The sequence below is a fragment of the Thamnophis elegans genome, chromosome 12 (genome assembly GCF_009769535.1).
Source record: "Thamnophis elegans isolate rThaEle1 chromosome 12, rThaEle1.pri, whole genome shotgun sequence".
Classification (NCBI taxonomy): domain Eukaryota; kingdom Metazoa; phylum Chordata; class Lepidosauria; order Squamata; family Colubridae; genus Thamnophis; species Thamnophis elegans.
Window position 1 is genome coordinate 2,142,275 of NC_045552.1, and position 27,051 is coordinate 2,169,325.

Genomic DNA, 27,051 nt, shown 5'->3' on the forward strand with positions numbered 1-27,051 from the left:
CAGCTGTTGGTGACCCACGTGCTTTGAACACCTTGGAGAAGAGTGCAGTTGACCGTCAGGGAAGGGCGGGGAAGAGCTGGTGGGCTCTCAGAGGGGGGGCCTTATAACTCAGGCAGGCAGTGACTCGGCTGTGTCCAGTCTGTGTCCCCTTCGTCCTGCCTTTTTTTTTGTGGTAGGGGGGCTGCAGAAACCTCCGTGGAAGATTGAAGGGGCTGCAACGCCATGCCTCCTGCACTTTGGCTGCTGGTCTTTCTGCTACAACTGACAGCATCTTTTCGGTCTCCGGTAAGAAAACTTGGAAGCAATTTAAAAAAAAAAAAAAAAAGTACAGGGGGAGAAAGTGTGAGTGACACACCGGCAAAAATTGTGGTGGGGAGAAACTCAACAATACAGCTTCCCATCGGAAGCCCCCTGAAATCTGATGGGAGACCCCCAGGAACATTTCTCAACCGATGTGAAATTGTAAGCATAAAGGGAGAAGGGGCTGTGCAGTTGTTTTGGGGAGGGGCTGCTAAATGGGGCACACCGATTCTCTGATCCTGAATGGGATAGACCCCCCCCCTTTTTTTTAAAAACTACTATTTCTGGACCTTTGTAATGGGTATACTATGAATTCATAAATGTTTGAACACCGCCACGCATGGCAAGTAAAATACATGTGCGTGCGTGTGACTTTAACCCTCTAGATATTGAAAAAACCTTTTTTTTTTCTAAAAGAGATCAATATTTGGCACAGAAAGGTTATTTCCTTTGGCGGTGTGCAAAGTTAAAACTCTAAAAAGCAGAGCGTTTGCCTTATTTTTCATACAAAGTCAAGAGAGAATCCAAGCTAACATTTGGGGCTGTTCTCGGCACCGCTCACCCACCCACCCCGCTTTTTTCCCCCAAACCTGGGGAAATTGTCAGAGTTTTGATTTAAAATCAGGCTCGGGCACCAACCCAGCAAAATGAAGCAAAATTTGTGGGTTTTTCTCTCTCTGTTTCTTTCTGTTTATTTAAACATTCTGGATGTGTGCAATCTGCCCTCACGTGGAGTGGGTTTGTGATGGTAGGTTAACTGAATTTTAATTGGATTTCGATTATCAGGACATAATCTTTTCTTGGAAACTTGCATCATAGTTTAAGGTAAAGAGGATTGTAAAGTTTGGTTGATACAGTTTAGTTCTCGACTTACGACAGTTATTTTAGTGACCGTTCAAAGGCACTGGGAAAAGTGACACGACCGTTTTTCACAGTGACCACCTTTCCATCATCCCGTCATCAAAATCCATATGCTTGGCAACTGTTTCATACCTATGACCGTTGCCGTATCCCGGGGTCACGTGATCCTATTTTGCGACCTTCTGTCAAGCAAAGTCAATGGAGAAGCCAGATTCATTTCACAACCGGGGTACTAACTTATCAACTGCAGTGATTCGCTTAACAACGGAGGCAAGGAAGGTCATAAATTCGGTCCAAGCTCACTTATCAACTTTCTCGTCTAGCAAGAGCGGTTTTGTGCTCTCATTGTGGTCATAAGTCAAGCCTTTCAGAGTTTGGTAATATGTAAAAACCTTGATAACATTAAGATGCGTGGACTTCATCTCCTATGCTGGCTGGGGAATTCTGGGAGCTGAAGTCCATGCATCTTAAGATGATCAAAGTTATTACTGTATACATTAATTGAGCCTCTAACTTCCCTCCCAATGACACTCAAATCACATTTTGTCTTCCATTGCTTGCAAATAAGAAAATATGCTTCCTTGGATTGAGTAAAGAGAAGATTTTTTTTTAAAGTAAATTTTGTAAGTTTAATGTACAAGTCTTCCTTGCCACAATCTTTTATCTGTCTTCACATGAAGTCATTTTGATTTTGTGATGGGCCCTGGGTAACTTCACTTTATTTCGTTGGCTCTCCATAGGCCCAGGAGGAAAATTACGGTGAGCAACGGAACTTCCAGGTTTACAGATGTTTTTTTAAAAAGAGGCACAGTGACATTTATGTCACCATGTGCCAAGGTTGATGGATAGCTGCAAACACGGAAATCTCTAATCTTACCTTGTCTGTTGTAAACCTCTTTTGCAAAGCTCTTAGTGCTTATCTGAGCTTACGGAATAGATGAGTTCTTGTTAACATTTTGGTATAGTGTTTTTCCTAGAATTCCTTCACCTTCATGGTCCTAGAATTACCTTGAGATAACATGGGCAGCCTATAAATTTTATAAACCAAAGACATGTTTTCTTCCCAAACCTCCCATTGTTCACACCTTCTGGCTTAATCCCCTTACTTACCTCTTAACGTCCAAGTGGATATACCTACAGTGACTCTACCAATATGCATCTTTCCACCATTCCCCCCCCCTCCCTGCTCAGGGTTGTTAAATTGTAAGTGTTAACACTCTGAGAAGAGGACCTTCCCGCTTAGACAGTTGTGGGTTGCATCTCATTCTTCTACATGATGATCGGATCAGGATCGCGGCATTTGGGACTTGAAGTGGAATGTTGGGCATTGGCTCGAGAGTCCTGTCTAGAAGGTTTTTTCCCCCATTCTTGGTCACCCTTTTGAATTATATATTATAAGCTCCTTCTTTGGGCGAAGAACTTCCTTTGACTCTCTCTTTCTCGTGCAAACTGCTCAAGAAATAATTCAGGGATGTGCTTGTCAAGTGCTCAGTCAGTGTGCTTGCTCTGCAGTTCCTTTCTGGCTGGGAAAGAGTTTTTGCTGGTTTCTTGTTTGGCTTCACGCTATAGTAGAAAAGGTTAAATGCAGGCAGACTTCGACTTACAACTATTTTTTAAGTGACCATTGGCGTAACAACAACACTGAAAAAGTGACTTATGACCATTATTCACACTTACGACCCTTGCAGCATCCCCATGGTCACGAGATCAAAATCCAGACGTTTGGCAACTGTCTCATATTTATGACAGTCGCAGTGTCCCAAGCTCGACTGATTACGGGGCTACTAATGTATGATTGTGGGAAGCGGGGTTGGCAGGAGAGAACCCGTAATTAGATTTTATTCTGGGATTTCTCGGGGCTGTTCTTTGCCCCCAGCTGGAAGATGGCTCTGTAGTCCCTTCCCCAAGAACGATGGGCTTGAGCCGGGCGCTCCCTTCTGTCCAGCAAGAGGCGAGGCTTCCACACCTCCCGAGTCACAAAGAGCATTGCCAAATTGGGAAGGGTTGAAATCCATATTTAGTTCCCGACGTGTCACTTGTGGGAGCTAATTTTAACCCGCTCTTGGGGGAGGCTGAGTCTGTTCGGAGTGAGGTCATCTCTTCTGGGGGCCTGTGACTAAGTTCACCGGCTAGAAACGCAACCGAGCAACCACCACCTGTGAGGTCTTCTCCTAGGTGGGGACCAAGCAGAAGAATGTGCCCATTTGTTGGCCAAGGGTGGGCTGCCTAGGGAGATTCTCAAGTCATCCAGGTCATTGTTGTCCCAAAGATGCTTTTTCTTCCCCAAGAGGCAACTGGGCTTTCGGGTTTTTCTTTGAAGAGGTTTCACTTCTCATCCGAGAAGCTTCTTCCGCTCTGATTGAAGGATTCCATTCCCAGTCAAGAGTTGAAGAAGCTTCTCGGAGGCTCCAGTCACCTCCTCCTCCTCTCCACAAATCCCACTCCCTTCTAGATAGCTGACGATGCTATCTAGTTGGGTAGTGAAATGTTTGCAAGGAAAATAACCCATCTTAGAGAGCACCCACAGTCGTTCTCCTCCCCCTCCGCTTCCTCCTCTTCCCCAGTCCATAAGCCCCACTCCCTTCTAGATAGCTGATGATGGTACCTAGTTGGGTAGTGAAATGTCTGCAAGGAAACCACCAAGCTCAGAGAGCATCAAGTACCCCATAGTCATCCTTGTCTTCTTCTTCCTCCTCCTCCTCCTCCTCCTCCTCCTCCTCCTCTTCCTCCTCCTCCTCCTCCTCCTCCCTCCTCTCCACAAATCCCACTCCCTTCTAGATAGCTGATGATGGTACCTAGTTGGGTAGTGAAATGTCTGCAAGGAAACCACCAAGCTCAGAGAGCATCAAGTACCCCATAGTCATCCTTGTCTTCTTCCTCCTCCTCCTCCTCCTCCTCCTCCACATCTTCTTCCTCCTACTACTACTTCTCCTCCCCTCCTCCTTCTCCTCTCCACAAATCCCACTCCCTTCTAGATAGCTGATGATGGTACCTAGTTGGGTAGTGAAATGTCTGCAAGGAAACCACCAAGCTCAGAGAGCATCAAGTACCCCATAGTCATCCTTGTCTTCTTCTTCTTCCTCCTCCTCCTCCTCCTCCTCCTCCTCCTCCTCCTCCTCCTCCTCCTCCTCCTCCTCCTCCTCCTCCCTCCTCTCCACAAATCCCACTCCCTTCTAGATAGCTGATGATGGTACCTAGTTGGGTAGTGAAATGTCTGCAAGGAAACCACCAAGCTCAGAGAGCATCAAGTACCCCATAGTCATCCTTGTCTTCTTCTTCCTCCTCCTCCTCCGCCTCCTCCTCCTCATCCTCCTCCGCCTCCTCCTCCTCCTCCTCCTCCTCCTCCTCCCTCCTCTCCACAAATCCCACTCCCTTGTAGATAGCTGATGATGGTACCTAGTTGGGTAGTGAAATGTTTGCAAGGAAAATAACCCATCTTAGAGAGCACCCACAGTCGTTCTCCTCCCCCTCCGTTTCCTCCTCTTCCCCAGTCCATAAGCCCCACTCCCTTCCAGATAGCTGATGATGGTACCTAGTTGGGTAGTGAAATGTCTGCAAGGAAACCACCAAGCTCAGAGAGCATCAAGTACCCCATAGTCATCCTTGTCTTCTTCTTCCTCCTCCTCCTCCTCCTCCTCCTCCTCCTCCTCCTCCTCCTCCTCCTCCTCCTCCCCCTCCCCTTCCTCCTCCTCCCCAGTCCATAAGCCCCACTCCCTTCCAGATAGCTGATGATGGTACCTAGTTGGGTAGTGAAATGTCTGCAAGGAAACCACCAAGCTCAGAGAGCATCAAGTACCCCATAGTCATCCTTGTCTTCTTTCTCCTCCTCCTCCTCTCCACAAATCCCACTCCCTTCTAGATAGCTGATGATGCTATCTAGTTGGGTAGTGAAATGTTTGCAAGGAAAATAACCCATCTTAGAGAGTACCCACAATCGTTCTCCTCCCCCTCCCCTTCCTCCTCCTCCCCAGTCCACAAACCCCACTCTCTTCTAGATAGCTGATGATGGTACCTAGATGGGTAGTGAAACATCTGCAAGAAAACCACCCCATAGTCGTCCTCCTCCTTCTCTTGGCCCCCCTCCTTGCCTCCCGCCCCTGTCAAATAAGGCCCTCTTCATAAGCCAAGGGTGCTTGTCATCTGGGTGGGGTGGGGTGGGGGGGAGAGCACGGAGGGCAGCCGCCCTACAATGCAGCTTTGAATCTGGCAAAGGGGAGAGCGTTTCTGCAAAGTTTCTCTTGCCTATTTGCTGGAGGCTCTAACAAATCCTGCCAGCTGACAGCTGAAAGAGCCGTGTGTGCTCTGGCACGGCTGTGCACGGGCCACCGAAACCACAAAGGCTTGGCCACTCCGAAGCCCAGATGCCAAAGCAGCGGGGAGAAAGAGAGAGAGAGAGCAGAGCTAAACTGTTTGCAGAAAGGGAAGAGTGGGGTTTTTTTTGCACCTTCCATTTCATCCCCAGGGGGGTAGTCCTCGACTTACGACCACAATTCCTCCCCCCCCCCACTCCTCAAATTTAAGTGGCCGAGTGAGACATTGGTTAAGTGAGTTTTTGCTCCGTTTTGCAACATTTCTTGCCACGGTTGTTAAAGGAATGTGGCTTCCCCAATGATTTTGCGCGTTGCAAAAGGGGATCATGTGATCGTACGACAACCGTCATAAATATGAGTCAGTTGCCGAGCGTCTGAATTTTGATCGAGTGACCACAGGTCGTAAGTGTGGAAAAAAAGTCGTTAAGTCCCTTTTTTCAGTGCCTTTGAATGGCCACTAAACGGAAGGAAGACAACAGGCTAAAGATCTTGAACCCCGGAAACTTCCCGAAGGAATTGATGGCAGCTGGAGAGTTAATCAAGGGGGAAGGGCCACACAGCTGGATTGGTCCACATCTGGGCCAGCATTCAAAACCTGACCAAATGAGAGCGGTGTCCCCAAAGAACATGGACTTAATTTTTTTAAAAAAGATTTTTATTAACAAACATGTAAAATACACACACACAAAAATTAGACGTAAGCCACATTTATACAATACAGTATGAACAGGATAATAGCAATCATCGATCGATACCGCTCACCTTATATTATTTCCCCTTCTATTGTATTTCATTTGGATTTCACCCTTCTTAAGCCTCTTATTTTACTCATAGCTATTGTTTTTTGAGTTTCGTTATATTCCTTCATTGATTTTTGTTTCTTTCCTCCATCCACCTATACCATTTATCCCATATCTGGTAGAATTCTGATTCTTCCTTTCCCTGGATTTCTTTAGTTAGTTTATCCATTTCGGCCCAATCCATAATCTTTCTTATTATTTCATCATGGATTTTAAATATGATAGATTAGCTGTATGGATGATGTTCCGTAGTAGGGTCGGGAAATGTCTACAAGAAAACAGCTCAGCTCAGAGAACACTAAGGACCACAGTTCTCCTCCTCCTTCTCCTCGCCACTCCATGAACCCCACTCCCTTGTAGTCTGATGATTCTACCTAGTTGGGTAGTGAAACGTTTGCAAGGAAAATAACCCATCGTAAAGAGCACCAAAATAACCCATTGTAAAGAGCACCAAGGACCTCATAGTCGTCGTGCTCCTCCTCCTCCTCCTCCTCCTCCTCCTCCTCCTCCTCCTCCTCCTCCTCCTCCTCTCCACAAATCCCACTCCCTTCTGGATAGCTGATGATGTTACCTAGTTGGGTAGTGAAACGTTTGCAAGGAAAATAACCCACCATAAAGAGCACCAAGGACCCCATAATCATCCTCGTCTTCTTCTTCCTCTTCCTCCTCTCCACAAATCCCACTCCTTTCTAGATAGCTGATGATGCTATCTAGTTGGCTAGTGAAATGTTTGCAAGGAAAATAACCCATCTTAGAGAGCACCCACAGTCGCTCTCCTCCTCTTCCTCCTCCTCCCCAGTCCACAAACCCCACTCCCTTCTAGATAGCTGATGATATTACCTAGTTGGGTAGTGAAACGTCTTCAAGAAAACAATCAAGCTTAGAGAGATCCCCCCAAGCGATCCTTAGATTTTATAGATCTTAGCTGATCTTAGCTGAGCAGGTAAAGCAGGGCTGTCCAAACTTGGGAACTTTAAGACTTGTGGACTTCAACTCCCAGAATTCCCCAGCCAGCCATGGGAACTTTAAGACCTGGGAATTTTAAGACTTGTGGACTTCAACTCCCAGAATTCCCCAGCCAGCCATGGGAACTTTAGGACCTGGGAACTTTAAGACTTGTGGACTTCAACTCCCAGAATTCCCCAGCCAGCCATGGGAACTTTAAGACCTGGGAACTTTAAGACTTGTGGACTTCAACTCTTAAAGAGTTGAAGTCCACAAGTCTTAAAGTTCCCAGGTTTGGGCACCCCTGATGTAAAGACTGACTAAATTTGGGCAGGGAAGTAGATAAGGACAGCATTGGGCCGGGGGGGGGGGGGGGAGTTCATTTGGGAGCATCCGGCTGTCCCAGCTTACTTTCCTCAATCTACAAGTGGCACCTTCAAAGCGTTTTTTTTTTCCTTTGAAATTAACACACCTCTGTTCCTGGCATCTCCCAGCTACGGGAGCTAAGAAGAAAGGCCCAGTTTCCAATATTTATTCCAACCCAGTGCCCCCCAAGACTGAAGGCCGGGATTGTTTACAACGAATGCAGCCTCTCTTTTCCCTCGGAGTTGCTTCTTAACCCAGCCGTATTGGCTGACGGGCATTTGGGTTGCCTGCAGCCAGTAGCACACCCAGATGCCCACACCTGTCCAGGGGTGGGCAACCAGGTTTGTTGATCCTGGCTAAGCTTCAGGGCATGTCTGTTCGGTCCCCGATGTCTCGGCGGGAGAAGGCAAGCTTCGGACCAGCTAAATACACCCCACGGGCTGGGCTTTCTGGACTCCACACCACCACCACCACGAGGCACGTCTCCCCTTGGCAAGACTTGGAAAACAGGCTGCAAAATGCAAATGGGGAGAATTTGGATCCGAAGCCGTCCGTCTCTCTTGAATTTGTTTTTTTTTTTTTTTTTTAAAGCATTGATCCGATGAAGTGGTGGCTTTTAGGAAGGTGGAAAGCTACTTTAGACAACAAAGGTCCATTTAGAAGCCCCTTGATTGATGTGGAGAGGAGCTGATTCCTGACAGAGGTTTCCCCAGCCGTTCCTCGGGGAGCCATTGCGGTATTTTTAAAAAAAACACGTTTATTTATTTGCACGCAAAGCACATAATTGGCCAACAAGCCATTACCCGTCCCTAAATCCACTTCTTAGTGAGTTGGAAGATTCCTGCATGGAAGTAGAGAGGGGCTTGGACAGGTACTCCTCGGTTTAGTGACCACTCGAAGTTACAACAGCCCTGGGAACTGTGACTTGTGACCGTTTTCACACTTGCAGCATCTCTACCGTCCCAGGATCAGAATTCAGGCGCTTGAACAACTGACTCATATTTATGACGGTCACAGTGTCCTGGGTGTCATGTGATCCCCTTTCACGCCCTTCTGGCGAGCAAAGTCAACGAGGAAGCCAGATTCACTTAACGACCGGGTGACTAACTTACTCACTGCAGAGATTCGCTTAACAACGGAAGGTCGTAAAACAGGGCAGGACTCACTTAACAAACTTCTTGCTTCACAACAGAAATGTTGGGCTCAGTTGGGGTCGCAAGTTGAGGACTACCTGTAGACTGTCGAGAAAATGCTATCAAAAAAACCCCCCCAAAAGGACACAGAGACTATTCAAGGAAACAATTTCTCATCGCTTTGCTGAATTTTCTCGCTGCAGGGAATCGGTTCTTCCTTCCCATGGGGTAAAGCAGGGGCATCCAATCTTACCTACTTTTCTTGCGAAATTGAAGGAATTCTGTGTTTTCCTATATATTGTATTCTATTGATGAATTAAATAAGAGAAAATAACTTAGTTTAAAATTGATGGCTTGAGTCCATCCATCTTAAATCACGCTGGCTGGCTGGGGAATTCTGGGAGAGAAAATCCACCCGTCTTAAAGCATGATGACGTGGGAATTTGGGGAGAGGAGGTCCATCCATGTCAAAGCATCCTGGCTGAGGTATCCTGAGGACTGAAGTACACCTATGGTATCTTAAAACATGTTGGTTGGGGAATTCTGGGAGTTGAGGTCCGTCCATCTTAAAGTTTACCAGGTTAGCAATAGCAATAGCAGTCAGACTTATATACCGCTTCATAGGGCTTTCAGCCCTCTCTAAGCGGTTTACAGAGTCAGCATATCACCCCCCACAGTCTGGGTCCTCATTTCACCCACCTCGGAAGGATGGAAGGCTGAGTCAACCTTGAGCCGGTGAGATTAGAACTGCCGAACTGCAGATAGCAGTCAGCTGAAGTGGCCTGCAGTACTGCACTCTAACCACTGCGCCACCTCGGCTGAGGCTGAGGAAAATGGCTTCAGAATTATTCTGCACCCCAAGAAGACTTCTCCTTCTCGCCCTCCCTGCTCTTTCCACTCCTTCCCCCTCTCCAAATCCCTAAAGACCCCCCCTCCCTAAAGACACACACACATCCCTGAGCATCGCCCAGCATCTTGGATGCTGACGGAGGACGCAGAATGGGGGGGGGGTGTTTGTAACGGGCAGACCTGCCTATCAAATTCTGTTGACGCAGCCCTCACTTTTTCCTGGCTGCAGCTCCTGCGGTTACGGGTAGCGTGCGAAGAGCCAAGGTAAGCTGTGAGGCACTTGGGCTGCTCACCACATACACACATATACACACACACACGCACACAGACACACAAAGAGACAGGGAATCTGTTCAGTCGGGAGGAGGCTATGTCTACGGCTGGCTTGTCAATCAAGGTTGAAGTGCTCAGAAGGCAGCTGCCTCTTTGCAGAGAGCGGCGTGCAACAGATGCACACACACACAAACACAGCACAAACACACACAAACACAGCACTCTACCTTTGGCATTGAGACCCCTAGGGTATATGCACCCCTAATCCCGACCTGTTTGTTGGGCCGAGAGGTTTAGAGTCTTTCCCGCAAGTCCAGATCTCAAACCACTTCACCTTCACCACTGAACTCCATCCTAAGTCACAGGGCAGGTGTCAGCACCTCTTCATTGAGTAATTAGGAAAGAAGACCACGAGACTCCATAGGTAGAAATCAAGTGTGCTTTTACTAATTATAAATGATTAGAAGCGTAGCAAAGCGAAGACTGATTATTTAGGCGCGAAAGCGATTGATATATAAAGGTCTCCAACCTTTAAGACTTGTGGACTTCAACTCCCAGCAACTCAACTCTGGGAGTTGAAGTCCACAAGGCTTTAAAGTTGCCAAGGTTGGAGACCCCTGTCGTCGTTAGTTGCAAAGTTGCGTCCGACCCATCGTGACCCCATGGACAACGTTCCTCCAGGCCTTCCTGTCATTTAGCATCCTCTGGAACAGTGTTTCTCAACCTTGGTGACTTTAAGTCCTGTGGACTTCAACTCCCAGAGTCCCCCAGCCAGCACCACTGACTGCAGCCTATAGAAGAGATTTGCTCTGCCTCTTTTCTCTTTGCTGGGAACAATGTCTAATATCTGGCTCGTATGACATTTATGTGCGGGTTCTGATTTTTGGACTTTTGATCGTCTTTGGAGAACTTTGATCTGACCTTGACCTTGGACTGGCTCTGGATGACTCCTCGGTGTGCTTCCATTCACAGAGCTAACTTTACTTCGTTTACATTTGCTTTCTTTACATTTCTTTCATCATCATCATCTTCATTTAATGACCCCATAATCCTTTGCGAGGTGGACACAGTCTCAGCGTCTCCAGAGAGAGAAATATCTGCCTCTACCTAGGATCGAACTCACAGCCTCCTGATTGTGTTGACATTTTTTTATTCTCTGTAAATTGTTCAGCCTCTTAAGCAACACTGAAACCCTCTCTTACGAAGTTGCCCATCATTTGTCCTCCCATCACAGTCAGCATCCGTTTAGAGCAATGTTTCTCAACCTTGGTGACTTTATGTCCTGTGGACTTCAACTCCCAGAATCCCCCAGTCACCAAGGTTGAGAAACACTGCTCTGGAGTATATTTAAGCTCACGCCGGCTGCTTCGGTGACTCCATCTCCGTGTGTAAAACACCTCTGGGTTTGTCCAGGAAGCACCCCTAGCGAATGCTCCCCCCCCTATTTTTTTTTCATCCTGGGAGACTTTGAGGGAGCCGTGAGATGTTAGACCCACCACCGTTCCTTTGGGGTGGGCTGCGTTCCAGGGTCCGTCAATGTCAAATCCCAAAGAACGGCAGCCTTTTTCGCCTCCAGCCCGACCGATGTGCGCCCAGGAGCATCCAGCCCCCCCCCCCCCCAAGCGTTCTGAGTTGTGTTTGGAACCGTTTTTGTGACCCACAACATTTTCCAACTGAATTACCCACCAAAACAACCGGGCTGAATTATTAGATAAATTGTCGATTGCAAAATAAACAACTGTCCCCACCCGTAAGAGACTTTTTTTTTTCGTAATGTGCGCTAATATTTGTGTTGGGAGCCGGGGGAGATGCGATTTGGCATCCCGGCCGGGCTGTCCAGGAGTGCGTGTTGTGTATGTCAACGTTAAGTAGTGACTTTGCAGAGGGAAAAGGACACGTAAAATAAGGGACACGGTGTCGTCTTTCAGTCCTGGAGCGAAAAGGAAAAAATCGCACGGTGAGCCGACTTGAAGTCTGTTTCTGGATGAGGGACCCTCCCCGCCAATGGCTCAAAACCCCTCAGACGGATCAGTATGAATACATGGCACCTGAAAACCAGGTGGAGCTTTGATCCCACTGTTGGGGGTCCCCATCTTGACCACAAAAAGGGGCACCCCCTGAGAAGCTGCAATAAGCACGATGAATGCTGAGTTTATATTAGGGTGAGCCGGCTGGGAGACTTTAGGCCAGTCACCAGGAGATGGTGAGTTCTAGTTTCAGTTCAACCAGGAAAGCCAGCTGAGTGACTTTGGGCCAATCACCAGGAGAGAGAGAGTTCTAGTTCTACCTTAGGTATGAAAGCTGACTGGGTGACTTTGGTCCAAACTAAAATTCACTTTCCCCTAGTGATTGGCGCAAAGCCACCCAACTAGCTATCATGCCTAAGGCAGGACTAGAACTCCCAGCCTCCTGGTGATTGGCTAAAGTCTGACTTTCATGCCTAAGGCAGAACTAGAACTCCCAGCCTCCTGATAATTGGCTAAAATCACCCTATCTGACTTTCATGCCTAAGGCAGGACTACAACTCCCAGCCTCCCGATGATTGGCTAAAATCACCCTATCTGACTTTCATGCCTAAGGCAGGACTACAACTCCCAGCCTCCCGATGATTGGCTAAAGTCACCCTGCCTACTTTCATGCTTAAGGCAGGACTAGAACTCCCAGCCTCCTGATAATTGGCTAAAGTCACCCTGTCTGACTTTCATGCCTAAGGCAGGACTAGAACTCCCAGCCTCTTGGTGATTGGCTAAAGTCACCCTGTCTGACTTTCATGCCTAAGGCAGGACTAGAACTCCCATCTCCTGGTGATTGGCCCACCACCCATCTCCCCACATATCCAGAAGAGCCCTATAATTTTCCCGGTCTGAATGCGCAGATAATTTATTACTGTAAAGTCCCGATTGTCCTTGAGAATGATTTAATGGTTGATATTGGGGGCTCAGAAGGACCGAAGTCTTGAAAGACCCTTTACAGAAGCAGTGCCCTCCCCCCTGCAACCGAGATGTGGGAGACTCTTTGGGGGGGGGAGTTTGTGTCTACACAGTCCAGGAAGGGCTGTCCGAATTCGAGACCTGGCTCTCCTCGAAGACACAGGAGCTCCTGTCAAGATTGATGGGTGACCTCATGTCTGCATGATGAGGGCAACATTCAAAGACCCCTTTTATAGAACAAAGCTGCGTTTCTCAAACTTGGGCCACTTGAAGCCTTGGGGGTGGCTGGGTGGGCGGGGGACTTCAACTCCCAGAATTCCCCAGCCCCGGCTGTCATGTCGAAAGATTAATCCAACAGGTGCCTCAAAACGCAACCCAGGAGAATTCAGCTGGCGAAGCCTTCGGCTTGGCATGTTTTCTGAGCTAGCCCTGCTTTGAAACCTAGATTTAACCATAGTTAATTGCTGGTGGGCTGTGGGACTGCCTATCCAGGATGGGGCAGACCCCAGGTAGACCCTCAATAGATAGAATAGAATATAGAATATAGAAAGCATAGAATATGGAGCATAGCATAGAGAAAATATAGAGTAGAATAGAGAATAGAAAAAAATGGAATAGAATAGAATAGAATAGAATATAAAGAGCATAGAATATGGAGCATAGAATATGGAGCATAGCATAGAAAAAATATAGAGTAGAATAGAGAATAGAATAAAAAATGGAATGGAATAGAATATAAAATATAGAATATAGAATATAGAGAGCATAGAATATGGAGCATAGCATAGAGAAAATATAGAGTAGAATAGAGAATAGAATAAAAATGGAATGGAATGGAATAGAATAGAATATAGAATATAAAGAGCATAGAATATGGAACATAGAATATGGAGCATAGCATAGAGAAAATATAGAGTAGAATAGAGAATAGAATAAAAATGGAATAGAATAGAATAGAATATAGAATATAAAGAGCATAGAATATGGAACATAGAATATGGAGCATAGCATAGAGAAAATATAAAGTAGAATAGAGAATAGAATAAAAAATGGAATGGAATGGAATAGAACATAGAATATAGGGAGCATAGAATATGGAGCATAGCATAGAGAAAATATAGAGTAGAATAGAGAATAGAATAAAAAATGGAATGGAATGGAATAGAATATAGAATATAGAATATAGAATATAGAATATAGAATATAGGGAGCATAGAATATGGAGCATAGCATAGAGAAAATATAAAGTAGAATAGAGAATAGAATAAAAAATGGAATGGAATGGAATGGAATAGAATATAGAATATAGGGAGCATAGAATATGGAGCATAGCATAGAGAAAATATAGAGTAGAATAGAGAATAGAATAAAAAATGGAATGGAATAGAATATAAAATATAGAATATAGAATATAGAGAGCATAGAATATGGAGCATAGCATAGAGAAAATATAGAGTAGAATAGAGAATAGAATAAAAATGGAATGGAATGGAATAGAATAGAATATAGAATATAAAGAGCATAGAATATGGAACATAGAATATGGAGCATAGCATAGAGAAAATATAAAGTAGAATAGAGAATAGAATAAAAAATGGAATGGAATAGAATAGAATATAGAATATAAAGAGCATAGAATATGGAACATAGAATATGGAGCATAGCATAGAGAAAATATAAAGTAGAATAGAGAATAGAATAAAAAATTGAATGGAATGGAATGGAATAGAATATAGAATATAGGGAGCATAGAATATGGAGCATAGCATAGAGAAAATATAGAGTAGAATAGAGAATAGAATAAAAAATGGAATGGAATGGAATAGAACATAGAATATAGGGAGCATAGAATATGGAGCATAGCATAGAGAAAATATAGAGTAGAATAGAGAATAGAATAAAAAATGGAATGGAATGGAATAGAATATAGAATATAGAATATAGAATATAGAATATAGGGAGCATAGAATATGGAGCATAGCATAGAGAAAATATAAAGTAGAATAGAGAATAGAATAAAAAATGGAATGGAATGGAATGGAATAGAATATAGAATATAGGGAGCATAGAATATGGAGCATAGCATAGAGAAAATATAGAGTAGAATAGAGAATAGAATAAAAAATGGAATAGAATATAGAATATAGAGAGCATAGAATATAGAGAGCATAGAATATGGAGCATAGCATAGAGAAAATAGAGAATAGAATAGAATAGAATAGAATAGAATTCTTTATTGGCCAAGTGTGATTGGACACACAAGGAATTTGTCTTTGGAGTAGATGTTCTCAGTGTACATAAAAGACAAGATATATTAGTCAAGAATCGTAAGAGGCAACACTTAATGGTAGTCATAAGGTACAAATAAGCAATCAGGAAACATTATCAATACAAATCGTAAGGATACAAGCAACGAAGGTACAGTCCTGCAGTCATAAGTGGGAGGAGATGGATGATAGGAACGATGAGAAGACTAATAGCAATAGTAATGCAGCCTTAAGTAAATAGTTGGATGGTGGGGAGGGAATTATTTGTCTAGCAGAGGGATGGCATTCAGGAAAAAGCTGTCCTTGTGTCATCAGGCACCTCTGCCTGTTTTTCAGTTCCTCATCTCGGAGGGTGGCCAGGAGCGGCTGCCATGCCCGGCCGAGTGCCCCCCGCATGAACACGGCCGCCCCCTGTGCGCCTCTGACGGGAAGTTTTACCTGTCGCCCTGCGCCTTCCAGGAAGCCAGGTGTGAACGTCCAAACCTCCAGGTGTGGCCCCGCTTCCGCTGCCGAGGAGCTGCCCAGCAGGATAACAACAGTAAGGATACCAAGAGTGAGGGGTGGGGGGAATCGATGTGTGGGGGGAAGATGGCAGGGAGGTGCCCCTGGGCCAAGGGGGGACGGACGTGGGAGACAATTTTGGGGAGGAAGGGTGGCTTTCCCCAGGTGGACGTAGCTGTGAAATTGGTGCTGCAGTGAGGATTGATTGATGAGCAAATTGCTTATTGATATTCAACTTACGACTGCAATTCTCCAGACTGGCCCCGATGGCCGTAACTGTGAAACCGGACAGTGGTGTGAATTAATTGTTGATAAGTAGGAGTTGACGTCCACCCTCTAAAAGTCGCCAAGGTTCAGAAACTCCGCTTCGATGTCCGATCTTGACTTGTGTCTTCCTCCCATTTCTTCCGCAGGTGCCAATTTGACTCGGTGCCAAGAAGACCGAGCGGCTGCCCTCGCCAAATCCCGGCGCCAGAGCCACGCCCTGTACGTGCCCGAATGTAGTGAGAATGGCGCCTTCCTGGAGGTGAAGCTCTTTCTACGTCTTCCTTACGGCACCGGGCGAACTTCCCCTTGTGCCCGATCTTGAGTCGCTCTCGAGAGCAAGACGGGCAGCAAATGCATCTAATCTATACAGTATATATAAAAATGGCGCTCTGTGTGTGTGTGTGTGTGTGTGTGTGTGTGTGTGTGTGTTTCAGCATAACTCTGGAACGCCTCCAGCAATTTCAAATAAACTTGGTACAGAGATTATTTACTCTCTGGAAACAAATACTATGGGAGGGTAAGACCTAACACCTCTCAGGGTGTGTGTTCTGTTAAGATGCAGCCTGTTGTGCCTTCAAATGGCTTCTACTGTACTGCCGTAAAATGGCTTCTGCTGTACAGCGCAGCAGAGTTGCCACGGTAACAGCTTCACAGTATTCCCCCTGGTAAAGGAGGGAAATTCAACATTAGAAACTACGTATGGTCCAGACATTTAGAAATTATCTTCGGTCCGGACATTTCCCCCCTATAAATGAATACTTGGGCAAAGCGGGAGTAGCAGCTACTCAATACATAAATATTCTACGGCAGGGGTGTCAAACTCAAATTCACTGAGGGCCGCATCAGGGCCGTGGTTGACCTTGGGAGGGGGCGTGGCTGACTGGGCGGGTGTGGCCAGCTTGACGCCACTCCCCAAACTGCTGGCATGTTTCCCCTTCGCCCTGGGTAGACCAGGCGGAAGCCATGCTGGCTCCTTACATTTTCCAGGACGGCCCCCTGGGCCAGATCCAGCCCACAGGCCTCGTGTTTGACACCCCGGTTCTACGGGCTCCTTCGGAGCTCAGGGTGAAGGGCAGACAAATGGGGTGCCTGAAATGACATTGTCCCTCTGCCCTCAAGCTCCGGGCTTTGGAGGGTGTGGTTGTAGACCCCAAATTCTTTGACTTACGACCACCATCGAGCCCCAAATGTCTGTTGTCAAGTGAGAGATTTGTTAAGTGAGTTTTGCTCTCGTTTACGACCTTTCCTGCCACGGTCGTTAAGTGAATCACTGCAGTTCTCAAACTAGTGACACTGTTGTTCAGTGAATCTGGCTCCCTCCCCCTCCCAATTGACTTGGCTTGTCAGAAGGGCGTAAAAGGGGATCACGTGACCCCAGGACACTGCAACCATCATAAATCTGAGTCAGTTGCCAACTGCCTGAATTCTGACCATGGGGATGCTGCCATGGTCATAGAGTGTGAAAAACTGCCCTAAGTCATCTTTTTTTTGTTGCCAATGTAACTTTGAACAGTCACTAAATGAATTGCCATAAGGCGAGGATTACCAGCAGATGAGACTATAAGGATGCCGCAATGGCCGTGTGTCACAAGTCACGTTTTAATGGCCATTGTAACTTTACTGGCCGGATGCTCCTCCTGTCACCAATGCGGAGTTATATTCGGCGGAGAGATTCTCCACATACCCAGACAGGGAGAAATATCTGCCGCTACCTGGGATCGAACTAGCAGCCTCCTGATTGTGAGGCAAGAGCTCCACCTCCAGGCCACTGCACTGCCAGGAGAAAATAATTGATGATTGTTTTAAATGTATTAATTAATAAATTTAATAATAAATAATTTATTAATGCGTTAATCAATATCCAAAGTGAGCTATGACACACGGCCATTGCAGCATCCTTATAGTCACCAGCAGTCTCTAAATGAATGGTCATAAGTCGAGGACTTACCTGTATCTCTTTCCTGGGCGCATCCCCTCACCCCTTCTCTCCCTCTCCTCTCTGCCCAGGTCCAGTGCCATAAACAAACCGGCTATTGCTGGTGCTCCACCCCGGAAGGCAAGCCCATCGCGGGAACTTCTGCCCTGAACCAAGCGCCCAACTGCACAGGTGAGGCCTTCCTGCCCTTCTCTCACCTCCAGCCAGGCTCCTGGGGGGCTGATTTGGGTGGGGGGGTGTGGAGAAACTACTGCAATGCGCTCTACATGGGGCAGCCCTTGAAGAGTATTCGGAGACTTCAACTCGTCCAGAACGCAGCCGCGCGAGCGATTGTGGGTACACCTCGGTACACCCACGTTACACCTATCCTCCGCGAGCTGCACTGGCTACCAATCAGTCTCCGGATACGCTTCAAGGTGCTAGTCGTAACTTATAAAGCCCTTCATGGTATTGGACCTGGGTACTTGAGAGACCGCCTGCTGCCAATTACCTCCCACAGACCCATTAGATCTCACAGGGTCGGCCTCCTCCGGGTGCCATCCACCAGCCAATGCCACCTGGCTACTACCCGGGGGAGGGCCTTCTCTGTGGCAGCTCCGGCCCTTTGGAATGAACTCCAATGATTCGGACCCTCACCTCTCTCCAGGCCTTCCGAAAAGCCCTCAAAACCTGGCTTTGTCGGCAGGCCTGGGGGTGATGAGTTCCCTCCCCTCTCGACATGTATGGTTGTGCGACTGTTGTCGACTTTTATTATTTGTATTTTGTCTTTTTATGTTCCCCTTTTTCCCCCTTGAATTGTTCGCCGCCCTGAGTCCTCCCGGAGAAGGGCGGCATACAAATAATACAATACAATACAATACAATAAAACAAGGGATTTAGCCAAGATTTATTTTCCTGGCTTGGGGGGGGGGGGGGGGGCTCGGCTGCTTTTCTGAACTGAAATAATGAATGCAGAGAAAACAATTTAAAAACCTTTTTGGGGGGTCTTTTGAATGACCCCCTTGCATTGGGGTGCAACTGAATCCTGTCGCCAATGCGGAGTTATATTCAGAGGAGAGATTCTCAACATGCCCAGAGAGAGAGAGAAATATCTGCCGCTAACAAGGATCGAACTAGCAGCCTCCTGATTGGGAGCTCCACCTCTAGGCCACTCCACCGCCCGGAGAAAATAATTGATGATTAAATATATTAATTAATAAATTTAATAATACATAATTTATGAATGCATTAATCAATATCCAAGCAAACTCCTGGGCGTCCTAACAAAAGATCCGTGGCACGAAAAACTGCGAAGCCCTTATCCGCGGAGACATAAGCGCGTCGCTAAAGCCGCGACGTCATCACCGTGCGTCATCACCGCCGCGACAACAGCGCGGCAACAGAAGGGTGCTTTAAAACGGCGCCGCGGCAGAAAGCCAATTTCAATTAAGGTAAGGGTTAGGATTAGGTTTAGGGGTTTGTTTTAGGGTTAGGTTTAGGGTTAGGTTTAGGGTTAGGGTTAGGGTTAGGTTTAGGGTTAGGTTTAGGGTTAGATTTAGGGTTAGGGTTAGGTTTAGGGTTAGGTTTAGGGTTAGGTTTAGGGTTAGGGTTAGGGTTAGGGTTAGGTTTAGGGTTAGGTTTAGGGTTAGGTTTAGGGTACTGAGTGCTTGGAAATGCGCGGATTTGCCCTCCGCAATTATGTCATCGCGGTAGGGTCGCGTTTTTCCTTAGCGCTTCGAACGGCGCGAATTAGTCTTCGCGCTTATGTCTCCGCGGATAAGGGCTTCGCGGATTTGTGGTGGAACCCAAAAGATCAACTAGAAATCCAGATTAGATTTAAGAGCGGCATTTTTTTCAAACCTGGCAAACTATAAGGCAGATGGACTCCAACTCCCAGAATTCCCCAGCCCAGATTCCCGGAAGTGCCGATCACAACAGTGCTTATAAATCGAGGACTGTCTGTAAACCTTGGTTAGTAACCCTTCTGTTTCTTTCGCTTCCGCCCCAAACCAGGAATGGATTCTGCGGGAACCTCGTGGCAAGATGCCCATTCTTCCAAGCGAGGTAAGTCGCCCTCTGCTTGCTCTGGCGCCCGGCGACTGTGCGTGGTGTGCCTAACTTGGTTGGTGATTTAACCTGCATTGACTGAGGTTCAAACTAACCCGGTTTAGCATGTCGTGGGGATGTAGCCTCTAGAGCAGTGTGTCTTAGCCTTAGCCACTTTAAGACGGGTGGACTGCGAGTCCCAGAATTCTTAGCCAGGTTCAGGAATTCTGGGACTTGAAGTCGACCCGTCTAAAAATGGAGAAGGAATTCTGGGACTTGAAGTCCACCCACCTAAAAATGGAGGAGGAATTCTGGGACTTGAAGTCCACCCACCTAAAAATGGAGGAGGAATTCTGGGACTTGAAGTCCACCCACCTAAAAATGGAGGAGGAATTCTGGGACTTGAAGTCCACCCACCTAAAAATGGAGGAGGAATTCTGGGACTTGAAGTCCACCCACCTAAAAATGGAGGAGGAATTCTGGGACTTAAAGTCCACCCACCTAAAAAACAGATAAGGAATTCTGGGACTTGAAGTCCACCCCCTAAAAAACGGATAAGGAATTCTGGGACTTGAAGTCCACCCACCTAAAAACGGATGAGGAATTCTGGGACTTGAAGTCCACCCACCTAAAAATGGATGAGGAATTCTGGGACTTGAAGTCCACCCACCTAAAAATGGATGAGGAATTCTGGGACTTGAAGTCCACCCACCTAAAAATGGAGAAGGAATTCTGGGACTTGAAGTCCACCCACCTAAAAATAAAGAAGGAATTCTGGGACTTGAAGTCCACCCACCTAAAATCGGATATGGAATTCTGGGACTTGAAGTCCATCCACCTAAAAGTAGAGAAGGAATTCTGGGACTTAAAGTCCACCCACCTAAAAACGGAGAAGGAATTCTGGGACTTGAAGTCCACCCACCTAAAAATGGAGAAGGCATTCTGGGACTTGGAGTCCACCCACCTAAAAGTAGAGAAGGAATTCTGGGACTTGGAGTCCACCCACCTAAAAATGGATAAGGAATTCTGGGACTTGAAGTCCACCCATCGAAAAGCTGCCCAGGTTGAGAAATGCCGATGTACAGCTACCTTACAGAAAGTTACAGAAAGGGGCCTTTTGGAGAAAAATGGAAGTCGTTTTCTGCATTCCTCCCTTTAATGCCTTCCGGGGGGGGGGGTGTTACTTAGCAGGCAGAAGTTCAACCGATGGAGCTTCTTCTGTCTTAGGAAAGCCTACCCCTGCCGGGTTTTGAGTTGGTCCCCTCCCTCAGTTTGCGTTCAATGTAGAACCCCGATGAGCCTTCATCATCGACTTGAGGCACCCCCTGTAGCTCTAAAAATCAGGGGTCTTCAAACTTGGCCACTTGAAGACGTGTGGACTTCAACTCCCAGAATTCTCCAGCCAGCTGGAGAATTCTGGGAGTTGAAGTCCACACGTCTTCAAGTGGCCAAGTTTGAAGACCCCTGCTCTAAATTCTCTCCCTCTTTGGACAGAGAAGATGACATTAAACCCTCTGTAATAGCTGCCTTCCACCTCTTTTCCTCCCTGAACGCAGAAGAAGGTGTCGCCCCCCGGCCTACTCAGCCAAGCCCCGTGCCCCGCAGGCAGCCAGGTAGGTTGAGCCCTTCCTTCTCCCCCACTGGTCCTTACCACCCAGGCCACCGCCCTAGGTTTTGGGGTGGGGGTAGGGGGGATGAGCTGCTCGGACTTGCTAGAATTGGACGGTTGTGTTGCACGGGTGTGTTTGCAGTGCTAGGCAACAATTGCACAATGCATGCATGAAATGGAGACACCGAATGTGGACTTTTATACCATGGCTGAGTCACCCTATTCTCTTCCTTCCTTCCTTCCTTCCTTCTTTCCTTCCTTCCTTCCTTCCTTCACTTTTATACCATGCCTGAATCACCTATTCCCTTCCTTCCTTCCTTCTTTCCTTCCTTCCTTCTTTCCTTCCTTCCTTCCTTCTTTCCTTCCTTTCTTCCTTCCTTCCTTCCTTCACTTTTATACCATGCCTGAATCACCTATTCCCTTCCTTCCTTCCTTCCTTCTTTCCTTCCTTCCTTCCTTCCTTCTTTCCTTCCTTCCTTCCTTCCCTCCTTCCTTCACTTTTATACCATGCCTGAATCACCTATTCCCTTCCTTCCTTCCTTCTTTCCTTCCTTCCTTCCTTCCTTCACTTTTATACCATGCCTGAATCACCTATTCCCTTCCTTCCTTCTTTCCTTCCTTCCTTCCTTCACTTTTATACCATGCCTGAATCACCTATTCCCTTCCTTCCTTCCCTCCCTCCCTCCCTCTTTCTTTTCTTTCTTCTTTCTTTCTCACTCGCTCTTCCTTTCCCCCCCTCTCTCTCCTCCACCTTCACTATTTTTATCAAGAAACTAACAAACATATCTAATACTCCTTCCTCCCTATTCTTGACACAACAACAGTGAGGTGGGCTGGGCTGCAAAAGAGAAGGACTTGTCTGAAAGTTATTCAGCCGGCTTTCAGGCTTAAGCCGGGACTAGAACTCCCAGTCTCCTGGCGATTGGCCCAAAGTCACCCAGTTGGCTTTCGGGCCTAAGGCAGGACTAGAACTCACTGTCTCACACCAGCAATGAATCTAAATATACATGAAAATGAATGTAAAGCAGTGGCAGTCAGCTGAGCGGGCAACTCAGCTGTGTGGGTGGTGGCACAGCTGCCCTTAGTTGGGGTGGGGCACCCTGCCCTATGTTGCGAGAGGCGGCTCTCTCCATGTGGAAGCCTGGCAGGATTAAAGATCCTTTGGGTGTGGCAGGATGGGCCGGGGGCGAGTGTGGGGCAGGAGAAAAACTAGAAGGGCCATTGAGCCCCCAAAGAGTTGGGTGGGATAAGAGGGGTTTCCAGATGCCACGTTATTGCTCTAACCCCCCACCTCTGCTTCTGTTTCCTGCCAATTACTCTGCCTCCCTGCCCCCCATCACGGATCCCTCGCTGCTCCTCCGTAACCCAGAAGGCACCACCTTGCCTTTCCTGATCCCCATCATCCTCCCGGATTTCAAGACGAACCACACGGCTAAACCAGCCCAAGGTGAGCCCTGTTTTTTTCTTACTAATGTTATTTATTAAATTTACATGCTGCTCGGGTCACTCTAAAAAGCAACTCTGGACAGCTGACCATTAAATAGCAATAGCAGTTAGACTTATATACCGCTTCATAGGGCTTTCAGCCCTCTCTAAGCGGTTTACAGAGTCAGCATATCGCCCCCAACAACAATCCGGGTCCTCATTTTACCCACCTCGGAAGGATGGAAGGCTGAGTCAACCCTGAGCCGGTGAGATTTGAACAGCCGAACTGCAGAACTGCAGTCAGCTGAAGTAGCCTGCAGTGCTGCATTTAACCACTGCGCCACCTCGGCTCTTAAATTAAAGTTATAGAAGTTATTTCTGCCCAGTGCCAGATCTGTCCAGAGTCCGGATTTAGGAATTGACTCCTATTTATGACGGTGGCAGTGTCCCGGAGCGTCACATGATTCCCCCTTTGCAACCTTAACAGTTAACAACTGTCTTGCTTAGCAACGAAAAATTTGGGGTCAGTTGTGGTCGTAAGCCGAGGACTATCTGAACCATCCCGTTCAAGTGGTTCTCCAGTCTATTTTGGGATAATCATTTTAGCATTTGATAAGAAAAATCCGCTTCATCCTCCTTGTAGTTGACTCCACCTGGAAGGTGGGGTCAAACGTCCCATCGGTTTAGAATTGTTGCGTTCCCGCAAGAGAAAGAAGCCCAGCCCCCCCCCATGAATTCTGTTGATTCTTATCTGGGACCACTTAGTAGATCAGATTCTTGCGTAGAGTTAGAACGTGAACTCAACTCTTGGTTTCTCTTGCGCTCGGCGCTCTGTCCGTGCAGAATACCCGCCGTCGTGCGAACAGGAACGGCGGGAAGCCATCCACGAGGCCCGCCAGCACCAACAGGAGGGCACCTTCATCCCGGAGTGCGAAGGCGATGGCACCTACAAGGAGGTGCAGTGTCACCAAGCCACAGGCTACTGCTGGTGCGTGCGAGTGGTCAGCGGCCGCCCCATCCCAGGGACTTCTACCCGGTCAGTGCCATACCTGTCTTTGAAACTGAGTGAGCCCCTTTCTCCTCCCCTGTGTTCAGTGACACCCCCTAATTTGGGGGTCTCCAAACTTAGCAACTTGGTGGACTTTTAACTCCCAGAATTCCTCAGCCGGCCTAGCTGAGAGTTGAAGTCCACCAGCCAGAAAGTTGCCAAGATCCAAGACTCCTCCATTAAACCCCCTGTCTGCAACTCCCAGCATTCCTATCGACAACTGAGGAATTCTGGGAATTGCAGTCCCAACACAGGCTGGGAGAGGTTGTCGGGAGCAGAGTGTACAGAAGACAGGAAAATTTGGGAGAGACCCAAATCTGGACTGCCATTTTTTTTTTCAGTTCCTAACATCCCCCTAAAAAAAGGGGGCTCCCCTAGGAAAGACGGAGAGGTTTACTGCCCCCAAACAGCCTTCTGTTAATTTCTCCCCGTCCTTTTTCCAGAAACTTTCCCCCGGACTGCGAAGCTGATACAGCAACCAAGAGCACGGAAATCAGGTCCTTGTTCCGAGATCGGATCCTGCCAGGTACGTCCGAGCTGTTTCCTTAAGCTCAAAAACGGTAAGAAGGAGACGCCTTTGTTTTCAACAAGGATACGTTTATTTTCCGTCAGAAAGGTTCCTTTTCTTTTTTTTAATCTTCCCAAACAGGCTGTCCCGGGTCCAAGAAAACCCAATTCCTTACCCAGCTGATCAAGGCGTTGAGTTCCCACATGCTGCAGTCAAGGCTGATGACCATTCCGTACCGCAGGTAAGTTCGTCTCGCCCGTCGCGAAAAAAGGAAGCGTGCCTTCGGTCGGTGAACCGCAGAATCAAAGATATTGTGCAGCGTTTCTCAACTTTACGGTCTCTGGATTTCAACTTCCACGGTTCCCCAGCTGGCCCTTCGAACTGGAAGATGGGTGGGCTTCAACGTGGTGGCTGGGGGATTCTGGGAGTTGAAGTCCACACCCCTTAAAGCTGCCAAGATCGAGAAAACATGGAGTTAGAGTGAAGGTGAAGTGGGCGAAGGGAGGGCCGTACGCCAAACTCAAGCTTTGGGACCTGGTTCATTTCAGAGATTTTGGTAAGAGCGTGTCTCCAGTTGGCATATAGGAACCCTGTAGATACCGTAGATAAATTATATTGTCTGGAGGATCCTGGAGACCCAGACACACACAGCTAGGCAGAGTTGAGGGAGAGAGGAAGGTAGAAGGGAGGGGAAGGAAAGGGGGAAGGGGGAGGAAGAAATGGAGGGAGGTAAAAGGGAGAGGGAGCGAGAGAGAGGGAAGAGAAGAGAGACAGAGAGTGAAGGAGGGAGAGAGTAAAGGGGAGGAAGAGGGAGAGGAAGAGAAAAAAAACAGAGGGAGGGAGGGAAGGGAAAGGGAGGGAAGAGAGGGAGAGAGAGAAAGAGAGGGAGAGGAAGAGAGAAAGGCAGAGAGAGAGAGAGGAAAGGGAAGAGAGGGAGGGAGGGAGAGGGAAGGATGGAAAGGGGGAGAAAAGAGAGAGGAAGAGAAAAAGACAGAGGAAGGGAGGGAAGGGAAAGGGAGGGAAGAGAGGGAGAGAGAGAGGGAGAGGAAGAGAGAAAGGCAGAGAGAGAGAGGAAAGGGAAGAGAGGGAGGGAGGGAGAGGGAAGGATGGAAAGGGGGAGAAAAGAGAGGGAGAGGAAGAGAGAAAGACAGAGGGAGGGAGGGAAGGGAAGGGGAGGGAAGAGAGGGAGAGAGAGAAAGAGAGGGAGAGGAAGAGAGAAAGGCAGAGAGAGGGAGGAAAGGGAAGAGAGGAAGGGAGGGAGAGGGAAGGATGGAAAGAGGGGGAGAAAAGAGAGGGAGAGAGAGAGAAAAAAAGACAGGGAGAGAGGGAAGGGAAGAGAGAGAGAGGCAGAGAGAGAGAAAGCTTCAGGGCCATGAGCTGGGAGGCCATGGGTTCAAGTTCGGCCTTAACCATGAAAACTGGCTGGATAACTTTGGGCCAATCACCAAGAGACGGTGAATTCTAGTCCCGCCTTAGGCATGAAAGCCATCTGGGTGATTTGGGGGCCAATCACCAGGAGGTGATGAGTTCTAGTCCCGCCTGGGGGGTTTCGGGGCGAGTTGCTCCCCCTCACGCCAACCTACCTCCCAGGGTTGTTGTTGGGAGCGTTACCGCTGCCGTCTTGACTTGTACCCACAATTAGACCACATTAAAAAAAACAAAAAACGGGCTACGCTCTCGGCAGGTTTCCGGATTCCTTGGCGGCCCCCAGCCTGGAGGACCGGGCCGTGCGCTGGCAGTTCACCCACCTGGACCGCGACTTCAGCAACGGCGTGAGCGAGAGGGAGCTGCGCCCCTTCAAGCTGTACATGAAGCAAAACGCCCGGCCCAAACGTTGCGTCCGGAAGTTCCTGGATTACTGCGATCTTAGCGGCAACAGGTTGATCTCGCTGCCCGAATTCAGAGGCTGTTTGGGGCTCAGCTAACCCTCCGGTGGGTATTTTGGGGCCAAATGCTGGCTGGGGAATTCTGGGAGTTGAAGTCCGGACATCTTCAAGTTGCCAAGGTTGAGAAACACTGGGTTATAGTGTTGAGTTCAGTGCAAGGGCCAGTTGCAAACCACCCTTTTTCTGGTGCTGTTAAGCATATAATGGTCATTAAGCGAATTACCGCCTGTACTGAGGCATACTCCAACCTTGCGTTTCATTAATATTTTTCTCCTTTCTATTCAAAGGTTCCCCCCCCCCCCCAAAAAAAAAAAGTGGCCTGCAATCTCTGTATCTCCAAGTTCCTGCCTTCGGTTGCTGATTAAACCTTTTAAACTTTAAAAAGGTGGACTGGATTTCCTGCCAAGAATTACGAGGATGTTTCTGGGGAAGGATGAGCGGAATCGGTGACAGCAAAGCCCAGCCACTCGCTTTTTTCTTCCTGGGTTTTTTTTTGCCCTCCTTTCGCTTTAAAAATGTAGATTAAAAAAAGGCCTGCGGGTAATGTGGCCTCCCTAGGTTTTGTTAATAATGGTGATATTTTAACCCTCGCTTTGTTTTTACGGGGTCCTTGGAAAGGGAAAAAATCTGACCGAGGATGGCTTTTTTTCCTGAGCGTTTTTTAAAAAGGTGTATGTTTTTTTAAAATAAAAAATAAAAGCGTGATTCGCCTTCTAAGTCCCCGGTGCTGGGGGAAAAAAGTAAGTCGAATTTTAGAACCAACTTATCTGCGCGGGCTCTTTGAATCAATAAATTATATATACGAGGAAGGA

The 27,051-nt window shown here is 47.5% G+C and overlaps 1 protein-coding gene across 3 annotated transcripts; it reads left to right on the forward strand.

Moving 5' to 3' along the window:
• On the forward strand, nt 1-27,051 carry LOC116515358 (SPARC-related modular calcium-binding protein 1-like). Of its 3 annotated transcripts, none has more exons than XM_032227346.1 (12): nt 1-285; nt 15,371-15,572; nt 15,949-16,061; nt 17,810-17,909; nt 19,731-19,781; nt 21,263-21,376; nt 22,742-22,819; nt 23,641-23,833; nt 24,289-24,371; nt 24,495-24,594; nt 26,038-26,285; nt 26,527-27,051. In XM_032227346.1, the coding sequence occupies exons 1-11, from the start codon at nt 223-225 to the stop codon at nt 26,276-26,278; spliced, it is 1,338 nt and encodes a 445-aa protein (XP_032083237.1). In that variant the 5' UTR covers nt 1-222; the 3' UTR covers nt 26,279-26,285; nt 26,527-27,051. The 3 variants fall into 3 exon arrangements, with proteins under 3 accessions (XP_032083237.1, XP_032083238.1, XP_032083239.1); XM_032227347.1 differs by having other exon boundaries at nt 2-285; nt 21,287-21,376; XM_032227348.1 differs by having other exon boundaries at nt 5-285; nt 21,320-21,376.